The 23,480-nt window shown below is 38.1% G+C and overlaps 1 protein-coding gene and 2 pseudogenes across 1 annotated transcript; all 3 read right to left on the reverse strand.

Annotated features, from left to right (window-relative positions):
* Positions 1–3,958: 3,958 nt before the first annotated feature.
* LOC128067558 (olfactory receptor 1020-like) lies at positions 3,959–4,867 on the reverse strand (annotated as a pseudogene).
* Positions 4,868–7,956: 3,089 nt separating this feature from the next.
* Positions 7,957–8,887, reverse strand: LOC128067480 (olfactory receptor-like protein OLF2). Its single transcript, XM_052660515.1, is given in 4 exon segments — positions 7,957–8,129; positions 8,132–8,436; positions 8,438–8,557; positions 8,559–8,887. Coding segments are annotated over 4 exon segments (927 nt in total).
* A 13,434-nt stretch (positions 8,888–22,321) lies between these two features.
* Positions 22,322–23,271, reverse strand: LOC128067242 (olfactory receptor 8U9-like; annotated as a pseudogene).
* Positions 23,272–23,480: the final 209 nt, after the last annotated feature.

Consider the following 23,480-nt stretch of genomic DNA (forward strand, 5'->3'; position numbering starts at 1 on the left):
GATTTGTTTAATGCACAGCAGAACTAACACAACATTGTAAAGCAACTGTACCCCACCTTAAAAAAATCCAGATTGAATATTCATCTCTCTCACATCTTAATCATTATGTTAAAACAAAAATAAACAGAAACAAATGCAAAAATCCCTGGTTTCCTTATCATATGTAAAGGCATTAATACAGTGTCATTAGATAAAAAGTTAAAGGAACAAAGTAAAGTCTATCTTTTTTTCCTTAAACTTACAGTAGGTAGATGGTATAGAATCCATCTGCAATGAAGGAGACTAGGGTTAATCCCTGGTTAGAAAGATCTCCTGAAGAAGGAAATTCAGTATTTTTGTCTGGAGAATTACATGGACAGAAGAACCTCGTGGGTTATAGTCAGCAAAAGTCAGACACTACTGAGTGACTAAGCACCTCAGCACCATTAATGTAAATGACAGCCAGAGAATCCAATTTTACATAATACAAATAAGCTTATTTTTAATAGGCGTGACTATCTTTAATAGGTTTTTTAACAAAGTACATTGAATGTGGAAGGGGTTTGGACAATAATTAACAGGTACTGATATAGAAAATATACTTAGAAAAAAATCCATTATTAGAAGTTATAAAAGAAAATAGGTGGGTCATGGAGAAAGCAAGGGAATTTCAAAAAAAACATCTGCTTCTGCTTCACTGGCTGTGCTACAGTCTTTGACTGTGTGGATCACAAAAATCTGTGGAAAAGTCTTAGAACTGATGGTGTTTTGCCAAAAGTTTTCACTTCCTTCTCAGGTTCAAAGGATTTGTTAACACAGTAACCAAATATATATGGTTACAAATATATAATGCAGATATTTATTAGACAATTATCTAGCTTACTTTCAAGATACTAACACTAATAGAGCAGAGGATACATCACCAAATTGGGTTTTGACCAACCTCCAGACTTAAATAGCGCTGGGAAGTCCCATGTCATGGACATCTGGAGGCCCAACTGGGAAAAGGTCCCAGGCAGTACCTCCACTCTGTTTTGTGGGTGAGACTTCAAAGACTGTCCTGATTTCGACTTATAATCCCAGGACAAACTCAAATGGATACATTCATCAATCTGGGACAAAATTGCAAACCTGGTTTCAAGATAAAGCTGTTGGCTTTGCCATGGAAAACTTGGAATGTGCCGAAGCCTGGGGCTTGATTGGCCAGGCCCCTTCCAGGGGCTCAGCTATCTTGGGATTCCTCCCCTGTCTTATCTATGGGGCTGCAAGTCTTATACTCATTGTGGTCACTCCCAGTCAGGGCAGTGCCCAGGTAGGTTAGAAGCAAGGTCACAGGCCTGCTCTGCTTTGTCTCTGAAGCCTAAACGAGACTGTTTATTTACTTTCTTTAACAGATGGGAGTACCAAATCACTTTACCTGTCTCCTGAGAAAATTGCATATGAGTCAAGAAACAACAGTTAGAACTGGACATAGAACAAATGACTGGCTCAAAATTGGGAAAGGGGTATGACAAGGCTGTATATTGTCATCCTGTTTACTTAACTTATATGCAGAATACACCATAAGAAATGCTGGGCTGGATGTATCACAAGCTGGAATCAAAATTGCCAGGTGAAATATCAACAACCTTAGATGTGCAATGATACCACTCTGATGGCAGAAAGTGAAGAGGAACTAAAGAGCTTCTTGATGAAGGTGACAGAGGAGTGTGAAAAAGCTGGCTTACAACTCAGCATTCAAATCACTAAGATCATGGCATCTGGTCCTAATGTTTCATGGCAAATTTTGTTGTTCACTCACTAAGTTGTGTCCAACTCTTTGCAGTCCCATAGACTGCAGCACACCAGGCTTTCCTGTCCTTCATCATCTCCCGGAGACTTCTCAAACTCGTGTCTATTGAGTCGGCAATGCCATCCAGCCATCTCATTCTCTGCTGTACCCTTTTCCTCCTGCTTTCAGTCGTTCCCAAATTCAAGGTCTTTCCCAAACATTTGGCTCTTTGGATCAGGTAACCAACATATTGGAGCTTCAGCTTCAGCATCAATCTTTCCAATGAATATTCAGGGTTTATTTATTTTAGGATTGACTGGTTTGATCTCCTTGCTGTTCAAGGAACTCTCAAGAGTCTTCTCCAGCACCACAGTTCAAAAACATCGATTCTTTGGACTCAATTTTCTTTGTGGTACAATTCTTACCTATGTACATGATAACTGGAAAAGCCATATTTTGATGACTACTACTAAAATTCTGTTTAGAATAAAGTCCCAGGACATGTCGCAGATACACAGAGAGCCAATATCAATCATTGCAAATATAATCAATTCTAAACATTACTTTTTGTTTGTTTCTTATTTTCCTGTATACCAATACCTAAGATGATAACTTTCCCTTTCATTTAAAAGATAGCAATTGGGCTTTTTCTTTTTTAAAAAATATTAACTGAGGTAATGGCTCACTGGTAAAGAATCAGCCTAATAATGCAAAGGACGTGGGTTTAATCTCTCGGTCAGGAAGATCCCCTGGAGAAGGAAATGGCAACCCACTCCAATATTCTTGCCTGGGAAATCCCATGGACAGAGGAGCCTGGCGGGAACAATAGAGTCAGACACAACTTTGTGACTAAAAACAATGACAGCAAAAGCCTAATGCTAGGAACACCCCAAGAGGTGTAGTTGTCTTTTCCAGTGACCTTTAAAGAAGACCCAGGTTCTTCATCCCCCAGCTTCTAATCATGAGTTTCTGTACATCTGTGAAAAGCACCGTATCTGTTCTCTGCAATATTGGCAAGATAGAACATCCACAGGATGATAACCAGTCTCTGAAGTGTAACAGCAATATAGTACACATGATTCTAAGATTACTTAGTGATATTATTGGGGCAGAATTATAAGGAATAGACTCTTCATGAAGTTCTGTCAATCCCTGTGATCCCTGTCCCTGTTACTCATTCAACTGAGTCTGGAGGCACGAAACAGAGACATTTTTCTTTTACACTGAATATACATGTGTGCTAAGTTGCTTAGTTGTGCCTGACTCTTAACAACCCCATGGACTAAAGCCCACCAGGCTTGACTGTCCATGGGATTCTCCAGGCAAGAATACTAGAGTGGGTTGCCATGCCCTCCTCCAGGGAATCTTCCCTGTTAAGGGATCAAGCCCATATCTCATTTCTCCTTCACTGGCAGGTAGGTTCTTTACCATCTGGAAGGCACAGTAAATGTACTAGAATAAAATGAAATAAAGGGAGGGGTGTTTGCTAGTGTATTTGGAAAATTTACAAGGACTCCTTTGCTTAATAATGCAAGGGGTCCTCATTCATTTATTCAATAAGTGTTTTTGAATGACATTCTGAAGCCCAGCAATATAAATATCCAAATAGATAATGGGTGAACAAGAAAGGAAAGGAACTTGTACCTATCGAGGTTTTAATTACAATACATGGTTTTATGTTTATTCTTATTTATTTATGAATTTATTTTGTATATGAAAGTATTTATTCACTGCCTCTACAATTTTACATGCTATGATGGCACAGTTATAGAGTGATACAAGTACATAAAAAGTGTACAAAAAAAACTATTGCACTCACTAATATTCTCTTATTGCTGAGCAACTTTATTAAACATATTGTTTTAAAAATGTACTGAAATCATAGGATGGTAAGTTGAATTGACATAGGTGAAGGGATAGCTTGGTGAGTGCTCACAGTAGGCTTACCCAAGGAAAGAGGTATAAAAAAGACCCTCCCTGCAAAACAGCATATTGCTCCCCTTTCTTAGTCTGGAGACAATTTAAGATCACCAATGACTATTTTCAACACTCAATTTAGGCACAAAGGTAACTAATGGGTAATATCCAGAAGACTGTAAGGGTGAGACTACAAGAATCTGTCAGTACCTGAACTTCAGCTCTCAGAATCTTTACATATGTAGTTTTGGTTGAAAACACTATATCACTCAGAACACAATTTAGTATTGATTACTTTTTTATGGCAACTTTCACATCCTTATTCCTTAAGCTGTAGATGAGTGGGTTTAACATGGGGATGACAACTGTGTAGAAGACAGATTATTTTGTCTGTGTCCATGGAGTAACTTGAGCTGGGTCTGAAATACACGAACAGGGGCAAGCCATGAAATATAGCCACAGCAGTTAAATGGGAGGCACACATAGAGAAAGCTTTGTGTCTCCCCTCGGCTGAGTTCATCCTAAGGATGATTGCTATGATGTAGCTGTAGGAGAGGAGGACAGTGATAATGCTGGTCCCCATAACACAACTACTGGAAATGAACAGCATTATCCCATTGATGGGTGTATCTGAGGAAAAGAGGGCTAGCAAGGCCCGGAAGTCACAGAAAAAGTGATTGATGGCATCAGAACTGCAAAATGATAAGCAAAATGTACAACAGGTGTGGATTGCTGAATCTACCAAACCTTCCACGTAGACAACAGATATTAGCTGGGTACAGAGTCTTCTGGACATGGGAACTGTATAAAGAAGTGGATTGCAAATGGCTACATAATGGTCATAAGCCATGACAGCCAACATGAGACATTCCACATCTGCAAAGGTCCCCCAGAAATACATCTGCATAGCACACAAGTCAGATGGAATCCTTTTATGCTCAGATAGCAAATCAGCCAGCATCTTGGGAGGGACAGCAGAGGAGTAGCAGACATCACAGAAGGAAGATTGCTCAGGAAATGATACACGGGGGTGTGCCGTCTTGGGTCCTCCTTGATCGGCAGGACCATCCCGACACTGGCAACCACAGTTATGCCGTAAACCAGCAGGGAGAGCACAAAGAGCTCCTGCTGCACGTGCCTTCTGTCTGAAAGCCCTAGAAATGTGAAGTCAGTAGCCGCACTGCAGTTCTGAGCAGTCATCACTCATATCTGCTGGGAAATTTCTGGTTGTGAAAGAAGAAAAGGAAATGGAGGGTAAATATATCAATTTATTATCTTTATAGTTAAACCCCTGGTCCTTTTGTAGATGTCAGTAATCAAGAAAAGAGACAGACCTTCCTAGGACTGCATGAGGCCAACAGACTCTGAGAAATATTCTCCAATTTTATTTAAATGAAAAAAAAAATTTGACAATACATTTGCAAAGCACTGTATAGTTTTGCAGTGGCCTTTCATCCAAACTAAATCAGACTGTTTTCAATCCAACTTGTGTAGTATTTATGACCATGTTTGTGGCTTTCCTGATGGCTGAGATGGTAAAGAATTTGCCTGCAATGCAGGATACCTGGGTTTGATCCCTGGGTCGGGAAGATACCCTGGAGAAGGGAATCGCTATCCACTCCAGTATTCTTGCCTGAAGAATCCCATGAACAGAGGATCCTGGTGGGCTCTATAGTCCATGGGTCGCAGAGTCAGGCACAACTGAGTGACTAACACTTTACTACTTCTGTCTAATACTAACAAAATGATGTGCACTGAGTGAAGCAAGGCTCTGATAATTGGGTGGTTCACATAACTTGTTTTTTGACAAGATTGCTGGGTTTTTTGGTTTGTTTTGTTTTTCAGTGATGTAGAACTGTTGTTATACCCTGTGTTAGAGAAGAGTAGTAAGTAAGAAGTACAGGTGATGAATATATTGCTTTCTTATTCCCCCTGTGGAGAGGGCAGAACTATAGCCAGCTCTGAATACAAGAAGTCCTCACTTCACCGTTAACCTCTCAAGTCCCTCCAACCTCATCATAGGACGGTAGATGGTTCATGATTCAGGACCTGCTGGGACAGAGAGGGAGGTGATTTTTGGATAAGAGGGTGGAAGGGACTCTATGAACTAAATGCTGAGATGCACCTAGAGTAACATGCCAGTGCTGACCATTCTTCTGCTTGGAAGTTGCAGTTATACCGGGGAGATGATGAAGAGTACTTGAGATCCAGTTGCAGAGATGCTGGTAGCAAGGGTCATAGAGGCAAGAAAGAAGGCTTGGTTTGCTGCGTGAGTCCTTTCTGCCCTAACCTACTCTCTTCCCCACTTTATATTCTGCCATAACGGTTTCATAAGACACATAACATAAATGTTCTCATGGTCACACTTCTGTAACCTCAGAGACATTCACATCTGAGCTGTGGCCCCACTCCAATTCCCTACAAATTTTAATACTGTTTGATTATTTTATTTGAGCCAGATTTCTCTTCAGTATCTCTGAGTTCTGCCTTTCTTTGGTTTAAGAATTACTTGTCTTTAGAAGGACAATGGAATTCTATGTCCCACTGTTATATTTTACCCAAACCAATGATGTGATATATAATGTCATCAGTTAGTCAGTTGAGTCAATCAGTTGGGTCTGACTCTTTGTGACCTCGTGGACTGCAGCACGCCAGTCTTCCCTGTCCATCACCAACTCCCAGAGCTTGCTCAAACTCATGTCCATTGAGTCAGAGATGACATCCAACCATCTCATCCCCTGTCATTCCCTTCTCCTCCATTTGTCCTCTTATGTTCTAGGAGAATTTAAAAAACAGGAATTGAATGTAGATGAGGGATAGAGAAGAGCATTGGAACAGTGGTCTAGTGATCACTGTGCAGGTTTTCAACCCTAGGACTTAACTCGTATATCTGCTTAGAAAGACATAATTAAGCAAAAATACTTTCCTTTAAAACTTAAAGCAGTTATAGAAATATAATATGTATGTTATACATAACGCATAGTATAACAGATAAATTTTTAAAATAGTAAAGGATATCTGACCATTTCCATAATGCCTGTTTGCTCCTTTTATATTCCCTATTTATATGTATTTAAAATAAACAGGTTGTACAACTAACTAAAATAAAAATGTGTGTACTATTTCATATGTTCCTTTGTTTACATAAAATAACTTCTTTCAAAAAACCATTAAAAAATAAGGAAATCTCAAATATAAGTCAAAGAAACAGCGAAGATATCAGTACCTGTCCCAGAACTCCTGACTTGTTCGTTGCATGCAGTTCTGTCTGCAGGAGGGTTCAGCATTGCCTCCTGCCTGACCCGGATTATATAATCATCTCTGTGTCTCATCCCTGGGTGGTGAACCCTTAGTCTCTCAGGAATAAGTAACAGATATGATGTAACTTATCATCTGATATTTCATACAAGTAAGCTGATTGTACATGGAATATAGACCTTTAGAACAGTTTGCCTTTGGCCCCCCTCTACCTTAATGCCCAATATTATACTTATTCAGAAACAGTGAATGCCTCTGATCTGCAAGCATTCCTAATTCCCAGTTCACCAATCCTTATGTAGCTGCTTTGTTTTCATTCAATACATTAGAAAACAAATGCATACCCATTTCCCCTCACAGACTTACACAGACACACAAACACAAACACTCTCCATTAAACACATTCATGAAACAAAGATTTTGTAAAAATAGCAAAAATCTCAACATATTTACATTCCATAGGGATAACTGCATGTTTTCTACACTATTTGGCTTTTAGTTTTTAAATTAAAATGATGGTAGGATTGTGTGTGTGTACAGGGAAGCCTGACGTGCTTAAATTCATGGGGTCACAAAGAGCTGGACACAGTGACTGACCAACAGCAAGGCTATTTATATTATGTCATAACTACAGTCTGTTAGAAATAATTTTAATAACTATTTAATTGACATTGCTCGCTTCCATTATATGGCAAGATTCATTAGTAGAAAAGCAGATGGAGTCACGATGAAATAAAGCCCACATAGAGTGCAGCAGCAACTTAGAAAACACTAACTTTCAGGAACATTTTAAAAATTAAGGCTGAAGAAACACAAATTTGACAAAGAGTCTGAAAATTTTCCTCAAATAAGGAGTATTAAACAGAAGTTTAAGATATAAAATGAAACCTGTGGCATTTAGGAAATTATACGTATTGCTAGGATTGGAAGACAGTATAAATATAAACAAATCATACAACATTGGTCAAACCAATTTTGATTTTCATAAATTATTGTGTACCATTGGGAGGAAGATGTATACGAGCAAATTTTCAATGGAACTGTTTTTTATCTTCACATTTCATCAGAGCCTCTCTCACATCTTTGTTCCGTAGGCTGTAAATCAGAGGATTTAACATGGGAATCACAAGGGTACAAAACGAGGAGGTCATTTTGTCTCCGTCTAGAGAGTAGGAAGTACTTGGCCTGAAACACATGAAGAGCGAGTGCCCTGGAAAATTGCCAAAGCAGCTAGGCGGGAGGTGCGGGTGGAGAAAGCCTTGAACCTCCCCTCAGCAGAGTGGATCTTTATCACTGCTAGGATGATGTAACAGTAGGACACAAAAAGACCTGAGAGGGTGATCAGTTCAATGAAGCCAAAAATGATAAATGTCACTAATTCATTGACCTGTGTATCTGAGCAAGATTGCAAGAGGAGAGGAGGAACATCACAGAAGAAATGGTTAGTTTCATTTGACCCACAGAAACATAAGCAGAAAGTTAATATTGCATTTATCGAAGCATCCATAACTCACCATATAAACCCCAGCCATCAGCAGGGAGCACACCTTGCCAGACATCTTGACTGTATAAAGCAAGGGGTTGCTAATAGCTATGTACCGATCGTAGGCCATGACTGCCAACAGTAGACACAGAATCTGCAAAGGTACAGAAGATCAGGAATTGTAGAGCACAGCCATAGAAGGGGAATGATTTGTTCTTGATGAGGAAGCCTGCGGGCATCCTGGGTCCAATGACTGTGGAATAGCAGAGGTCACTGAAGGAGAGGTGGCTGAGGAAAAAGTACATGGATGTGTGCAGCTGGGGGTCTGTTCTAACTAAAACGGTCATCCTGAGATTTGCAAAAAGAATAATGAGATAAATAACCAGAAATGTGGTAAATAGGGTCACGTTGACTGCAGAGCTACTACTAATTCCCAAGAGAAGGAATTCTCTCAAGGAAGTGCAATTTTCTCCATCCATTCTTCTTTATTCTTTTTGTAAAAATGCTCCAGAAATGACTGAGACAATGACAGATCAAAGTTTTCACTCTTTTTGAGAAAAATATTATCTGTAAATCAGATAAAATTAATTCCAGTACATTTTATTCTGAGAAAATAACCCATACAATTTCCCCACTATTTGATTTTAAAAGGTTAAGTGTGGGATAGGAGTTTTGAAAAAGTCTGACTCTAAATGTGGATGTCATCTATGATGTATGTGACTACTTGGAAACTTCACTGTTTTATCTTAGCAATCAGTTCTTTACTGACAGTTCGTTGCATGTCAAACATAATATGAAAGTAACACTTTAATTAAAGACAAGGTTGGAGTATTCAACCTTATATTTTAAAGATACGTATCCAACTAAGAATACAAGTGATTACACTTCTTGAGTACTTAAGAATCACAATGTGTTTATTTGTTCGTTTGCTTGTTCAATTGCTAAGACGTGTCTGGCTCTTTCAACTCAATGTTGAAGCCTACCAGCCTCCTTTGTCCATGGGATTTACCAGGCAAGGACACAGAAGCGGGTTGTCATTTCCTTCTCCAGGGCGTCTTCCCAAATCAGGGATAGAACCCCAATCTCCTGAACTGCAGGCGGATTCCTAATGACAGAATGAACTATCTCTGATTTTGAAAGAATGAACAATATGGTATTATTGTCTCTGCTCTACTTTTTAATGTAGATATTGAGCATTAGATATATTTTAGTAAAATTATCTCTAGAAATATTTTACAGCTTTGCCACATTATTATTACTTATGTGCAGGAGCAGTCTGGTGCCAAAGGACATGTCTCTTGACCAGATAAAGAAAAATTCTAGAAACAAGCAGAAACCAAAAAACTTTAGCTAATTCATTTTCATCCCTTTAGATTTTAACCTGGGTTGTTCATTAAAAATAGATGGGACAAAGTAACAAACATATATTTCATAGAAGCTTCTATTTGTGTGTGTTTATATGCATGTGCACGTGAGTGCTTGTGTGTGCATGCACTCTGTTGATATATGAGATTTGGAGTAGGAATGATGAACTGATTTTGCTTCAGACTTGAGTAAATGTGGTATGTGGTTTTTATGGATTGAATTTGCACAAGTTATTAATAGTATTAGTATTGTAATAAGTCATTACGCACAGTGGCAAAGAATTTGCCTGCAATGCAGGAGACACGGGTTCAATCTGAGGCTCGGGAAGATCCCCTGGAGAAGGAAATAGCAACCCACTCTAGTATTCTTGCTGGGAAAATCCCATGGACAGAGGAGACTGTTGGGCTACAGTCCTTGTAGTCACAAAGAGTCAGACATGACTAATTGAGCACACACAACATGAACAATATGACACTTTTTACTGTTAAAATATTCAAAAAAATCTTAAATCTTTGTTATATCTTTTCACAGTGCTTTAAAAAATCCAACTTTTCCCCTTATGATATACATATGTAAAGTTGTTTGCTAATCAAAATGAATCTGATTTGTCCTGCTTTCATAAGAAATACAATGGGGGACGGATGTACACCCATGGCTGATTCATATCAGTGTATGGCAAAACCACCACAATATTGTAAAGTAATTAGCCTCCAATTAAAATAAATTAATTAATTTTTAAAAATACAATGTTTTTTCCATTAGATTATGATTACTAACCAAAGGAATAAGTAAATAAAGTGTTTATTTACAAGTCTCTAAATATTTGATTCCTTAGTTTTTGAAATTTAAGGTTCTTTTTAAATTTAAGGTTCTTATTTTGGCAACTCAGAAACCTACCTGCAATGAGAAAGTTCTCCTGTGCTTGCCTTTGGCAGGTGAACAGTATAGACAGATCACACTTAATTTTTACTTAGTGACAGTTGGGAGTTAAATCTCTAAGGCATTTGCCCTCACTCTTCTGTGTTATGCAAGCATGAGATTAATTAGATTTCTAGTTTTGTATTTTCCCCCATGAATGCTGTAACAACTTTAGAAAAGGCCGAACTTTCATTCTTCACACTTGAAGCAAATTGATCGTATCAAGACGGTTAAATGATTTTTTAGTATGATTTATTGTGACCCTGAGTCTACATCATCTTCCTCCTGTCAAATCAGACATATAATGAAACTTAAATGGACTCTCCACTTAATTATTTTATCTGTTATTATTTCTCTTGCTAAATTTATGAAATTAATAAATTTATTAAATATAGCAACTATTTATTAATTTGTTTACTCTTAATTATTTTTAATGTTTCTTTACTGCTGAAACAATCTCCTTCACCTTCATACTTTGGAATATATCAGTTTTTCAATGGTACGTTACTAACCAATACCTTTTTTTCCTCATTAACTGTCTCTGATTTCATTTCTGAAGTCACATGTTATCCAACAAGATTTCAATTATTTGTGTAATTGCACACATATAAATGGACTGTGAACAAAGCTGAGCGCCAAAGAATTGATGCTTTTGAACTGTGGTGTTGGAGAGGACTCTTGAGAGTCCCTTGGACTGCAAGGAGAGCCAACCAGTCCATTCTAAAGGAGATCAGCCCTGGGTGTTCTTTGGAAGGAATGATGCTAAAGCTGAAACTCCAGTACTTTGGCCATCTCATGCGAAGAGTTGACTCATTGGGAAAGACTCTGATGCTGGGAGGGATTGGGGGCAGGAGGAGAAGGGGACGACCAAGGATGAGATGGCTGGATGGCATCACCGACTGGATGGACGTGAGTCTGAGTGAACTCTGGGAGTTGGTGATGGACAGGGAGGCCTGGCGTGCTGTGATTCATGGGGTTGCAAAGAGTTGGACACGACTGAGCAACTGAACTGACTGAACTGAACTGAACACATATAAAATATTTTTTCTCTAAATGGATACTGCAGGAAGAAAAAAAGTGAATCTCTAGATCCAGTTCTAAACTAATTTGATTCATCAGGACACCATTGAAACCCTCAGTTACTTAGTTTCTTTGATGATCTTACACCAGAGGTTTATATTCAGTTTATAATTATGATGGTATAAAGAGTTATCATGTTTCATCTTATAGTTTCCACTATGTTTAGCAAAGCGAAACCAAAATATTTTTGTAAGTAAGCCTCTTGATGAAAGTGAAAGAGAGTGAAAAAGTTGGCTTAAAGCTCAACATTCACAAAACGAAGATCATGGCATCTGGTCCCATCACTTCATGGGAAATAGAGGGGGAAACAGTGGGAACAGTGTCAGACTTTATTTTGAGGGGCTCCAAAATTACTGCAGATGGTGACTGCAGCCATGAAATTAAAAGATGCTTACTCCTTGGAAGAAAAGTTATGACCAACCTAGATAGTATATTCAAAAGCAGAGACATTACTTTGCTGACTAAGGTCCATCTAGTCAAGCCTATGGTTTTTCCAGTAGTCATGTATGGATGTGAGAGTTGGACTGTGAAGAAAGCTGAGCGCTGAAGAATTGATGCTTTTGAACTGTGGTGTTGGAGAAGACTCTTGAGAGTCCCTTGGACTGCAAGGAGATCCAACCAGTCCATTCTGAAGGAGATCAGCCCTGGGATTTCTTTGGAAGGAATGATGCTAAAGCTGAAAGTCCAGCACTTTGGCCACCTCATGCAAAGAGTTGACTCATTGGAGAAGACTTTGATGCTGGGAGGGATTGGGGGCAGGAGGAAAAGGGGACGACCGAGGATGAGATGGCTGGATGGCATCACTGACTCGATGAACGTGAATCTGAGTGAACTCTTGGAGTTGGTGATGGACAGGGAGGCCTGGTGTGCTGTGATTCATGCGGTCGCAAAGAGTGGGACACGACTGAGCGACTGAACTGAACCGAACTGAACTGATTGATGAAGTGATGTGCATTTAAGTTCCCTTATGGACTTCCCTGGTGGCTCAGACGGTAAAGCGTCTGTCTACAAAGTGCTAGACCAGGGTTCGATCCCTGGGTTGTTAAGATCTGCTGGAGAAGGAAATGGCAATCCGCTCTAGTACTATTGCCTGGAAAATCCCACGGACAGGGCAGCCTGGTAGGCTACAGTCCATGGGGTCGCAAAGAGTCGGACACAACTGAGCGACTTCACTTTCCTTTCCTTTCCTTTAACAATCTCTACTACATCAAAGGGTGATACAAAAATAGCTGTTCAGAGATATATATGGTACTCAAGTGGTAAACTAATAGCTGAAGGTAGGGCAGATTTCTGTATATGACTTTTATTCTGCAACTCTGTTGAATTTATTGATGGGTCCTAATAGTTTTCTTTTTTGCCGATGTCATTAGGATTTTCTACACACTGTAACATGAATCTTCAAGTAATGATGTGTGTGTGTGTGTGTGTGTGTGTGTGTGTGTGTGTTTGCATGTGTTTGTGCTCAGTCATGTCTGACTCTTTGCAAACCCATGGACTGTAGCCCACGAGGTTCCTCTGTCCATGGGATTCTCCAGGCAAGAATATTGGATTGGGAGGCTGGGTCCTAAGATGGCAGAGGAATAGGACAGGGAGACCACTTTCTTCCCCACAAATTCATCAAAAGAATGTTTAAACACTGAGTAAATTCCACAAAACAACTTCTGAAGGCTGGCAGAGGACATCAAGCACCCAGAAAAGCAGCCCATTCTCTTCGAAAGGAGGTAGGAAAAAAATAATTAAAAAATATAAAAGACAAAGGAAGAGGCAAAAGAGGTAGGGATGGAGCTCCATCCCGGGAAGGGAGTCTTTAAAAGAGAGAAGGTTCCAAACACTAGGAAACACTCTCACTGCCGAATTTGTGGTGAGCCTTGGAACCACAGAGAGCAACACAACTGGGAGGAAAAATAAATAAACAATTAAAACCCACAGATTACGTGCCCAACAGTAACTCCCCCAGCAGAGAAGCAGTGCAGACGCCTGCACCCGCCACTAGCAGCAGGGGCTGGGCAGGGAGGAGCAGGCAGCATTGCTTAGAGTAAGGACCAGGCCTGTGTCAGGGCGGAAATCAGACACTGAAGAGACCAGCAAACAGAAGCTAAAACAGAGGGAACCGCTTGGAAGTGACAGGTGCGATAGATTAAAACCTATGTAGTTAGTACCGACTACATAGGAAGCGGCCTATGGATTTTGAGAAATATATAAGCCAGACCAAGGAACTATCCGAAAATGAACTGACCCCACACTGCCCACCACAACACCAGAGAAAGTCCTAGATATGTTTTTACTATTTTTACGACCATTCTTTTTTTTTAATTTTTTAAAAATGTTTAAGTCCTCTATTACTCCTTTAATTTTCATTCTTATAACCCATTATTATTTTGCAAAAAAAGACCCTATTTTTAAAGGCAAACTTCATATATATATATTTTTAATAATTTTTGTGACTGTTTGATATTGTATTTTTGAAAATCCAACCTCTACTCTAGATTTTTAATCTTTCCTTTTTGGTATTTGTTATCAATTTTGTACCTTTGAGAACCCAATCTTCAGTACCCATTTTGACTTGGGAGTGAGATTACTGGCTTGACTGCTCTCTCCCCCTTTGGACTCTTCTTTTTCTCCACCAGGTCGCCTCTATCTCCTCCTTCCCTCTTCTCTTCTCTAACCAACTCTGTGAATCTCTTTGTGTGTTCCAGACGATGGAGAACACTTAGGGAACTGATTACTGGCTGGACCTGTCTCTCTCCTTTTGATTCCCCCCTTTATCCTCCTGGTCACCTCTGTCTCCTTCCTCCTTCTCCTCTTCTCTGTATAACTCCGTGAACATCTCTGAGTGGTCCAGACTGTGGAGTGCACATAAGGAAGTGATTACTGGCTAGCTTGCTGTCTCCTCTTTTTGGTTCCACCTCATCTCATTCGGGTCACCTCTAACTCCCTCCTTCCTCTTCTCTTCTCCATGTAACTCTGTGAACCTCTCTGGGTGTCCCTCACTGTGGAGAAACTTTTCATCCTTAACCTAGATGTTTTATCAGTGGTGCTGTATAGATAGAGAAGTCTTGAGACTACTGTAAAAATAAGACTGAAAACTAGAAGCAGGAGGCTTAAGTCCAAATCCTGCAAACACCAGAGAACTTCTGACTCCAGGGAACATTAATCAACAGGGGCTCATCAAATGCCTCCATACCTACACTGAAACTGAGCACCACCCAAGGATGAACAAGTTCCAGAGCAAGACATACCATGCAAATTCTCCAGCAACACAGGAACACAGCTCTGAGCTTCAAAATACAGACTGCCCAAAGTTACTCCAAACCCACTGCACTGACATCTCATAACTCATTACTGGATGCTTCATTGCACTACAGAGAGAAGAAATCCAGCTCCACCCACCAGAACACCGACACAATCTTCCCTAACCAGGAAACCTTGACAAGCCACCCATCCAACCCCACTCACAGTGAGGAAACTCCACAATAGAGAACTCCACAAACTACCAGAATACAGAAAGGCCACCATAAATTCAGCAATATAAACAAGATGAAGAGAAATACCCAGCAGATAAAGGAACAGGATAAATGCCCACCAAACCAAACAAAAGAGGAAGAGATAGGGAATCTACCTGATAAAGAATTCCGAATAATGATAGTGAAAATGATCCAAAACCTTGAAAACAAAATGGAATCACAGATAAATAGCCTGGAGACCAGGACTGAGAAGATACAAGAAAGGTTTAACAAGGACCTAGAAGAAACAAAAAAGAATCAATATATAATGAATAATGCAGTAAATGAGATAAAAAACACTCTGGAGGCAACAAATAGTAGAATAACAGAGGCAGAAGATAGGATTAGTGAAGTAGAAGATAGAATGGTATAAATAAATGAATCAGAGAGGAAAAAAAGAAAAACTAATTAAAGGAAATGAGGACACTCTCAGAGACCTCCAGGATGATATTAAACACCCCAACATTCGAATCACAGGAGTCCCAGAAGAAGACAAAAAGAAAGACCATGAGAAAATATTTGAGGAGACAATAGTTGAAAACTTCCCTAAAATGGGGAAGGAAATAATCACCCATGTCCAAGAAACCCAGAGACTCCCAACCAGGATAAACCCAAGGTGAAACACCCCAAGACACATACTAATCAAATTAACAAAGATCAAACACAAAGAACAAATAATAAAAGCAGCAAGGGAAAAACAACAAATAACACACAAGGGGATTCCCATAAGGATAACAGCTGATCTTTCAATAGAAACTCTTCAGGCCAGGAGGGAATGGCAAGACATACTTAAAGTGATGAAAGAGAATAACCTACAGCCCAGATTACTGTACCCAGCAAGGATCTCATTCAAATATGAAGGAGAAATCAAAAGCTTCACAGACAAGCAAAAGCTGAGAGAATTCAGCACCACCAAACCAGCTCTCCAACAAATGCTAAAGGATCTTCTGTAGACAGGAAACACAAAAAGGGTATATGAACTCGAACCCAAAACAATAAAGTAAATGGCAACAGGATCATACTAATCAATAATTACCTTAAACGTAAATGGGTTGACTGCCCCAACCAAAAGATGAAGACTGGCCAAATGGATACAAAAACAAGACCCCTATATATGTTGTCTACAAGAGATCCACCTCAAGCCAGGAGACACAAACGGACTGAAAGTGAAGGGCTGGAAAAAGATATTCCATATAAATAGAGACCAAAAGAAAGCAAGAGTAGCAATACTCATATCAGATAAAATAGACTTTAAAACAAAGGCTGTGAAAAGAGACAAAGAAAGACACTACATAATGATCAAAGGATCAATCCAAGAAGAAGATGTAACAATTATAAATATATATGCACCCAACATAGGAGCACCGCAATATGTAACACAAATGCTAACAAGTATGAAAGGGGAAATTAACAAGAACACAATAATAGTGGGAGACTTTAATACCCCACTCACACCTATGGATAGATCAACTAAACAGAAAATTAACAAGGAAACACAAACTTTAAATGATACAATAGGCCAGTTAGACATAATTAATATCTATAGGACATTTCACCCCCAAAACAATGAATTTCACCTTTTTCTCAAGCTCACACGGAACCTTCTCCAGGATAGATCACATAAATCTAGCCTTGGTAAATTAAAAAAAAAAAATTGAAATCATTCAAAACATCTTTTTTGACCATAATGCAGTAAGATTAGATGTCAATTACAGGAGAAAAACTATTAAAAATTCCAACATATGGAGGCTGAGCAACATGCTGCTGAATAACCAACAAATCACAGAAGAAATCAAAAAAGAAATGAAAATATGCATAGAAACGAATGAATATGACAATACAACAACCCAAAACTTATGGGACACTGTAAAAGCAGTGCTAAGGGGAAAGTTCATAGCAATAAAGGAACAAGAAAAAGCTCAAATAAATAACCTAACTCTACACGCAAAGCAACTAGAAAAAAGGAAGAAATGAAGAACCACAGGGTTAGTAGAAGGAAAGAAATCTTAAAAATTAGGGCAGAAATAAATGCAAAAGAAACAAAAGAGACCATAGCAAAAATCAACAAAGCCAAAAGCTGGTTCTTTGAAAGGATAAATAAAATTGACAAACCATTAGCCAGACTCATCAAGAAACAAAGGGAGAAAAATCAAAGCAATAAAATAAGATATCAAAATGGAGATATCACAACAGACAACACAGAAACACAAAGGATCATAAAATTCTACTATCAGCAATTATACGCCAATAAAATGGACAACTTGGAAGAAATGGACAAATTCTTAGAAAAGTACAACTTTCCAAAACTGATCCAGGAAGAAATAGAAAATCTTAACAGACCCATCACAAGCATGGAAATTGAAACTGTAATCAGAAATCTTCTAGCAAACAAAAGCCCAGGTCCAGATGGCTTCACAGCTGTATTCTACCAAAAATTCAGAAAACAGCTAACACCTATCCTATTCAAACTCTTCCAGAAAATAGCAGAAGGTAAACTTCCAAACTCATTCTATGAGGCCACCATCACCCTAATACCAAAACCTGACAAAGATCCCACAAAAAAAGAAAACTACAGGCCAATATCTCTGATGAACATAGATGCAAAAATCCTTAAAACAATTTTAGCAATCAGAATCCAACAACACATTTAAAAGATCATACACCATGACCAAGTGGGCTTTATCCCAGGGATGCAAGGATTCTTCAATATCCACAAATAAAACAATGTAATACACCACATTAACAAATTGAAAAATAAAAGCCGTATGATTATCTCAATAGATGCAGAGAAAGCCTATGACAAAATTCAACATCGATTTATGATAAAAAAAAAAAAACTCTCCAGAAAGCAGGAATAGAAGGAACATACCTCAACATAATAAAAGCTATATATGACAAACCCACAGCAAACATTATCCTCAATGGTGAAAAATTGAAAGCATTTCCCCTAAAGTCAGGAACAAGACAAGGGTGCCCATTTTCACCGCTACTATTCAACATAGTTTTGGAAGTTTTCACCACAGCAATCAGAGCAGAAAAAGAAATAAAAGGAATCCAAATTGGAAAAGAAGAAGTAAAACTCTCACTGTTTGCAGATGACATGATCCTCTACATAGAAAACCCTAAAGACTCCACCAGAAAATTACTAGAGCTAATCAATGAATATAGTAAAGTTGCAGGATATAAAATCAACACACAGAAATCCCTTGCATTCTTATACACTAATAATGAGAAAATAGAGAAATTAAGGGGAAAATTCCATTCACCATTGCAATGAAAAGAATAAAATACTTGGGAATATATCTACCTAAAGAAACAAAAGACCTATATATAGAAAACTATAAAACACTGGTAAAAGAAATCAAAGAGGACACTAATAGATGGAGAAATATACCATGTTCATGGATCGGAAGAATCAATATAGTGAAAAATGAGTATACTACCCAAAGATTCAATGCAATTCCTACCAAGCTACCAGCGGTATTTTTCACAGAGCTAGAACAAATAACTTCACAATTTGTACAGAAATACAAAAAACCTCGAATAGCCAAAGTAATCTTGAGAAAGAAGAATGGAACTGGAGGAATCAACTTGCCTGACTTCAGGCTCTAATACAAAGCCACAGTCATCAAGACAGTATGGTACTGGCACAAAGACAGAAATATAGAATCAATGGAACAAAATAGAAAGCCCAGAGATAAATCCACGCACCTATGAACACCTTATCTTTGACAAAGGAGGCAAGAATATACAATGGAGAAAAGACAATCTCTTCAACAAGTGATGCTGGGAAAACCCTTCAACCACTTGGAAAACAGTGAAACTAGAACACTTTCTAACACCATACACAAAAATAAACTCAAAATGGATTAAAGATCTAAATGTAAGACCAGAAACTATAAAACTCCTAGAGGATAACATAGGCAAAACACTCTCTGACATAAATCACAGCAGGATCCCCTATGACCCACCTCCAAGGATATTGGAAATAAAAGCAAAAATAAACAAATGGGACATAATTAAAATTAAAAGCTTCTGCACAACAAAAGAAACTATAAGCAAGGTGAAAAGACAGCCTTTGGAATGGGAGAAAATAATAGCAAATGAAGCAACTGACAAGCAACTAATCTCAAAAATATACAAGAAACTCCTGCAGCTCAATTCCAGAAAAATAAAAGACCAATCAAAAAATGGGCCAAAGAACTAAATAGACATTTCTCCAAAGAAGACATACAGATGGCTAACAAACACATGAAAAGATGCTCAACATCACTCATTATCAGAGAAATGCAAATCAAAACCACAATGAGGTACCATTTCACACCAGTCAGAATGGCTGCGATCCAAAAGTCTACAAGCAATAAATGCTGGAGAGGGTGTAGAGAAAAGGGAACCCTCTTACACTGTTGGTGGGAATGCAAACTAGTACAGCCACTATGGAGAACAATGTGGAGATTCCTTAAAAAACTGGAAATAGAACTGCCTTATGACCCAGCAATCCCACTGCTGGGCATACACACCGAGGAAACCAGAATTGAAAGAGACACGTGTACCCCAATGTTCATCGCAGCACTGTTTATAATAGCCAGGACATGGAAGCAACCTAGATGTCCATCAGCAGATGAATGGATAAGAAAGCTGTAGTACATATACACAATGGAGTATTACTCAGCCGTTAAAAAGAATCCATTTGAATCAGTTCTAGTGAGGTAGATGAAACTGGAGCCTATTATACAGAGTGAAGTAAGCCAGAAAGAAAAACACCAATACAGTATACTAACACATACATATGGAATTTAGAAAGATGGTAATGATAATCCTGTATGTGAGACAGCCAAAGAGACACAGATGTATAGAACAGACTTTTGGATTCTGTGGGAGAGGGCGAGGGTGGGATGATTTGGGAGAATGGCATTGAAACATGTATAATATCATATAAGAAATCAGTTGCCAGTCCAGGTTTGATGCAAGATACAGGATGCTTGGGGCTGGTGCACTGGGATGGCCCAGGGGGATGGTATGGGGAGGGAGGTGGGAGGGGGCTTCGGGATCAAGAACAGGTGTACACCCATGGCAGATTCATGTTGATGTATGGCAAAACCAATACAGTATTGTAAAGCAAAATAAAGTAAAATAAAATAAAATAAATAATCAAAATAGTCTTTAGAAAATTACATTATACTTGATCAGACAGAACATTGAGTGTTTATTGCTTGATAATTTTCTTAAAATTAAACACAAACAGAACCAGCAAATCCTATTAAAGCAGTCTATAAGAAAAAGTTTTAAAGAAAAAAGGGTAAAGAGATTAAGGGATGTCTCTTTATCTTAAACATATGTGTGAAAGATATTTAATCTAATTTTATGCAACACAAAAAGGTTTAATTTTTATAGACATGAATATGCTTAGTATGTTTTTATTAAAGTAAATTGAATGTGGAAGGAGTTGGACTGTAATTAATTTCCTGATATGTGAAATATTCTGTGAACAGCAAATATATTATCTGGAATATAAAATAAAATATTTTAGAGTAATATATACTTTTGTGTTAAAACTCAATTCAATCAGTAATTGAAAGCAAATAACCTGCTGATAATTATGTTTTAATGTGTTGCTTTATTCATATGATATTTTAAAGTACATAATATTCAGCACTTTTTATACCTAATGAGATACATAGAATTAGAAAAGAAATGAAATTGAAAACCTTGCATAACTCATTACCCCATCCTCCTGAAATCAGAAAAGAGTGACTCCATGTTCATTTTTGATGACGTAAAATAAAGTGAGTGGTCATGGCAACCTGATATAATGTTATGTTTTTCATAAATGGATTAGCTGCTAATTTATTACTGTGAGAACAACCTAAGTACTTAATTTGGTGTTTCAAAGTGAGGATTACTTAATATCCACCTACTTGGCCATCACCACTATTTAAACTGTTAAGAATACAGTTCCTGTTTATTTCACAAATACACAGAGAGCAAATATAAGTACTTACAAATGGAATACTAATGCAAATACTACTTTTTCCCCATTGAACACAATTTTTTAATAACCATTCCTTTACAACTGCAACTCTATTAACCAGGTTTTTTTTTTCCCTAATTTAAAAAGAATAATGCTATGAGCACATGAAAAGAGATGGAGTCTTATTTTCTAGTGAGCTTCAGAGAAGGTCCTGGTACATTGCCCCCAACTCCCATTCATGTAGTTACTATAAAGTTGTTCTCGCTGATGTAATCAGGGCAGAATGACGAAGAATAGAAGATTGAGAAATTCTCTACATCTGATGACCCCTGCCTCTGATACATATTTAACCTATGCCAAAAGATAGAAGCATAAGTGAATTTTGTCTAAAATAGATATTCTGGAATAAACTATTAAAAATAGAATTTTTTTAATTTCAAAAATTGGCAAAACTCATTTTTGCATCCGTTTTTCAAGGAACACTCATTTGTTTATTCATTAAATGTTTCTGAATGGCATCATGAAACCAAGCATTTTAAGTAGCAAAGTAGAAGCTTTGGAACAAGACAGGCTAGGGTCTTGTATTTATGAAACTTTGAGTTAAGGTAGGAAGTTTTTCTTTTCTTTCTTTATTTTTATTTACTTAAGTTCTACTAAGTGTCATGATGGAACATGTGTTACTATTACACAAGAAAGGCAAAAACAAACCTTTTTACCCACTAACTCTCACTTTTGAGGGAGAAAGTTTATTAATCCCATTGTTTAAAAAAAAAATACTGAAATATTTGAACCACAAGTTGAATTGGTGTGGGAAGGATTGCTCTGCCCATGATATCTCTCTGAAGCATACACATGAACTGAGAAGAGATATAATATATCTTTTCTAAAAAATAGCAAAGTGAACCTATTACTATTCTTCCTTAGTTTAGAGTGACAATGAAGATAAATAATTTCTGACCCCCACATTCATTTTAGGCATAAAGAAAAGTGATGGAAAATATCTAGAAGTTACATTGGTGAGATTAACAGACTCAGTCAAAGTACCTAAACATTAGCTATCAAAATCTTTAAATAAATCATTTTGGGTAAAAATGTAATTTAGTGACAATTGCTCTTTTCAGTGCAGTTTTCACATCCTTGTTTCTTAAACTGTAGATCAGTGGATTTAACACTGGGATGAAAACTGTGTGGAAGACAGAGGCCATTTTGTCTGTGTCCATAGAGTAACTGGAGCTGGATCTGAGATACATGAGCAGAAGTGTGCCATAAAATATAGCCACAGTGGTTAACTGGGAGGCACATGTAGAGTAGGCTTTGCATCTCCCTTTGGCTGAATTCATTCTAAGGATGGTTGTTATGATGTAGCTGTAGGAGACGAAGACAATGATGATACTGCAACCCAGAACACAGCTGCTATAAGGGAACATCATTATCTCATTGATGGTTGTATCTGAGGAAAAGAGAGCCAATAAGGGTGGGAGTTACAGAAAAAAATGATGATTGATGACATTGGAATTGCAGAATGACAACTGAATTGTGCAATAGGTAAAAACTGCTGGATAGATCAAAGCTTCTAAGTACACAAAAACTATAAGCTGGGTACAGAATCTCCTGGACAACTGTATAAAGAAGTGGATTACAAATGGCTACATAATAATCATAAGCCATGATAGTCAACATGAGACATTCCATATCTGCAAAGGTCCCAAAACAATACATACGAACAGCACACAGGTTAAATGAAATCTTCTTTAGCTCAGATAAGAAATCAGCCAGCATACTGGGATAGACAATGGAGGAGCAGCGAGCATCACAGAAGCACAGATTGCTCAGGAAATGATACACGGGTGTGTGGAGTCTAGGGTCCACCTTGATCAGCAGGACTACGTTGGCAACCACAGTTGGCAACCACAGTTATGCCATAAACCAGCAGGAAGAGAATGAAGAGTGCCTGCTGCACATCCCATCTGTCAGAAAGTCCTAACAGTACAAACTCAGGAAACACAGTGCAGTTCTCAGCAGCCATCACTCACATCTGGGAATCCCTGGTTATGAAAGAGGAGATGGAAGTGGAGGATAACATCATCTTACTATCTTAGTATTTTAGTTGCTGTCCCTTTCTGTATTTCAGTAATTAAGAAAAGACATAATGCTAGGACTATGTGAGGCAAACTGACTCCCTGAAAATTTATCTATTTTAGTGTATATCAACAGTAATAATAATGATATCACTTA

The sequence above is a fragment of the Budorcas taxicolor genome, chromosome 22, assembly GCF_023091745.1.
Source record: "Budorcas taxicolor isolate Tak-1 chromosome 22, Takin1.1, whole genome shotgun sequence".
Classification (NCBI taxonomy): Eukaryota; Metazoa; Chordata; class Mammalia; order Artiodactyla; family Bovidae; genus Budorcas; species Budorcas taxicolor.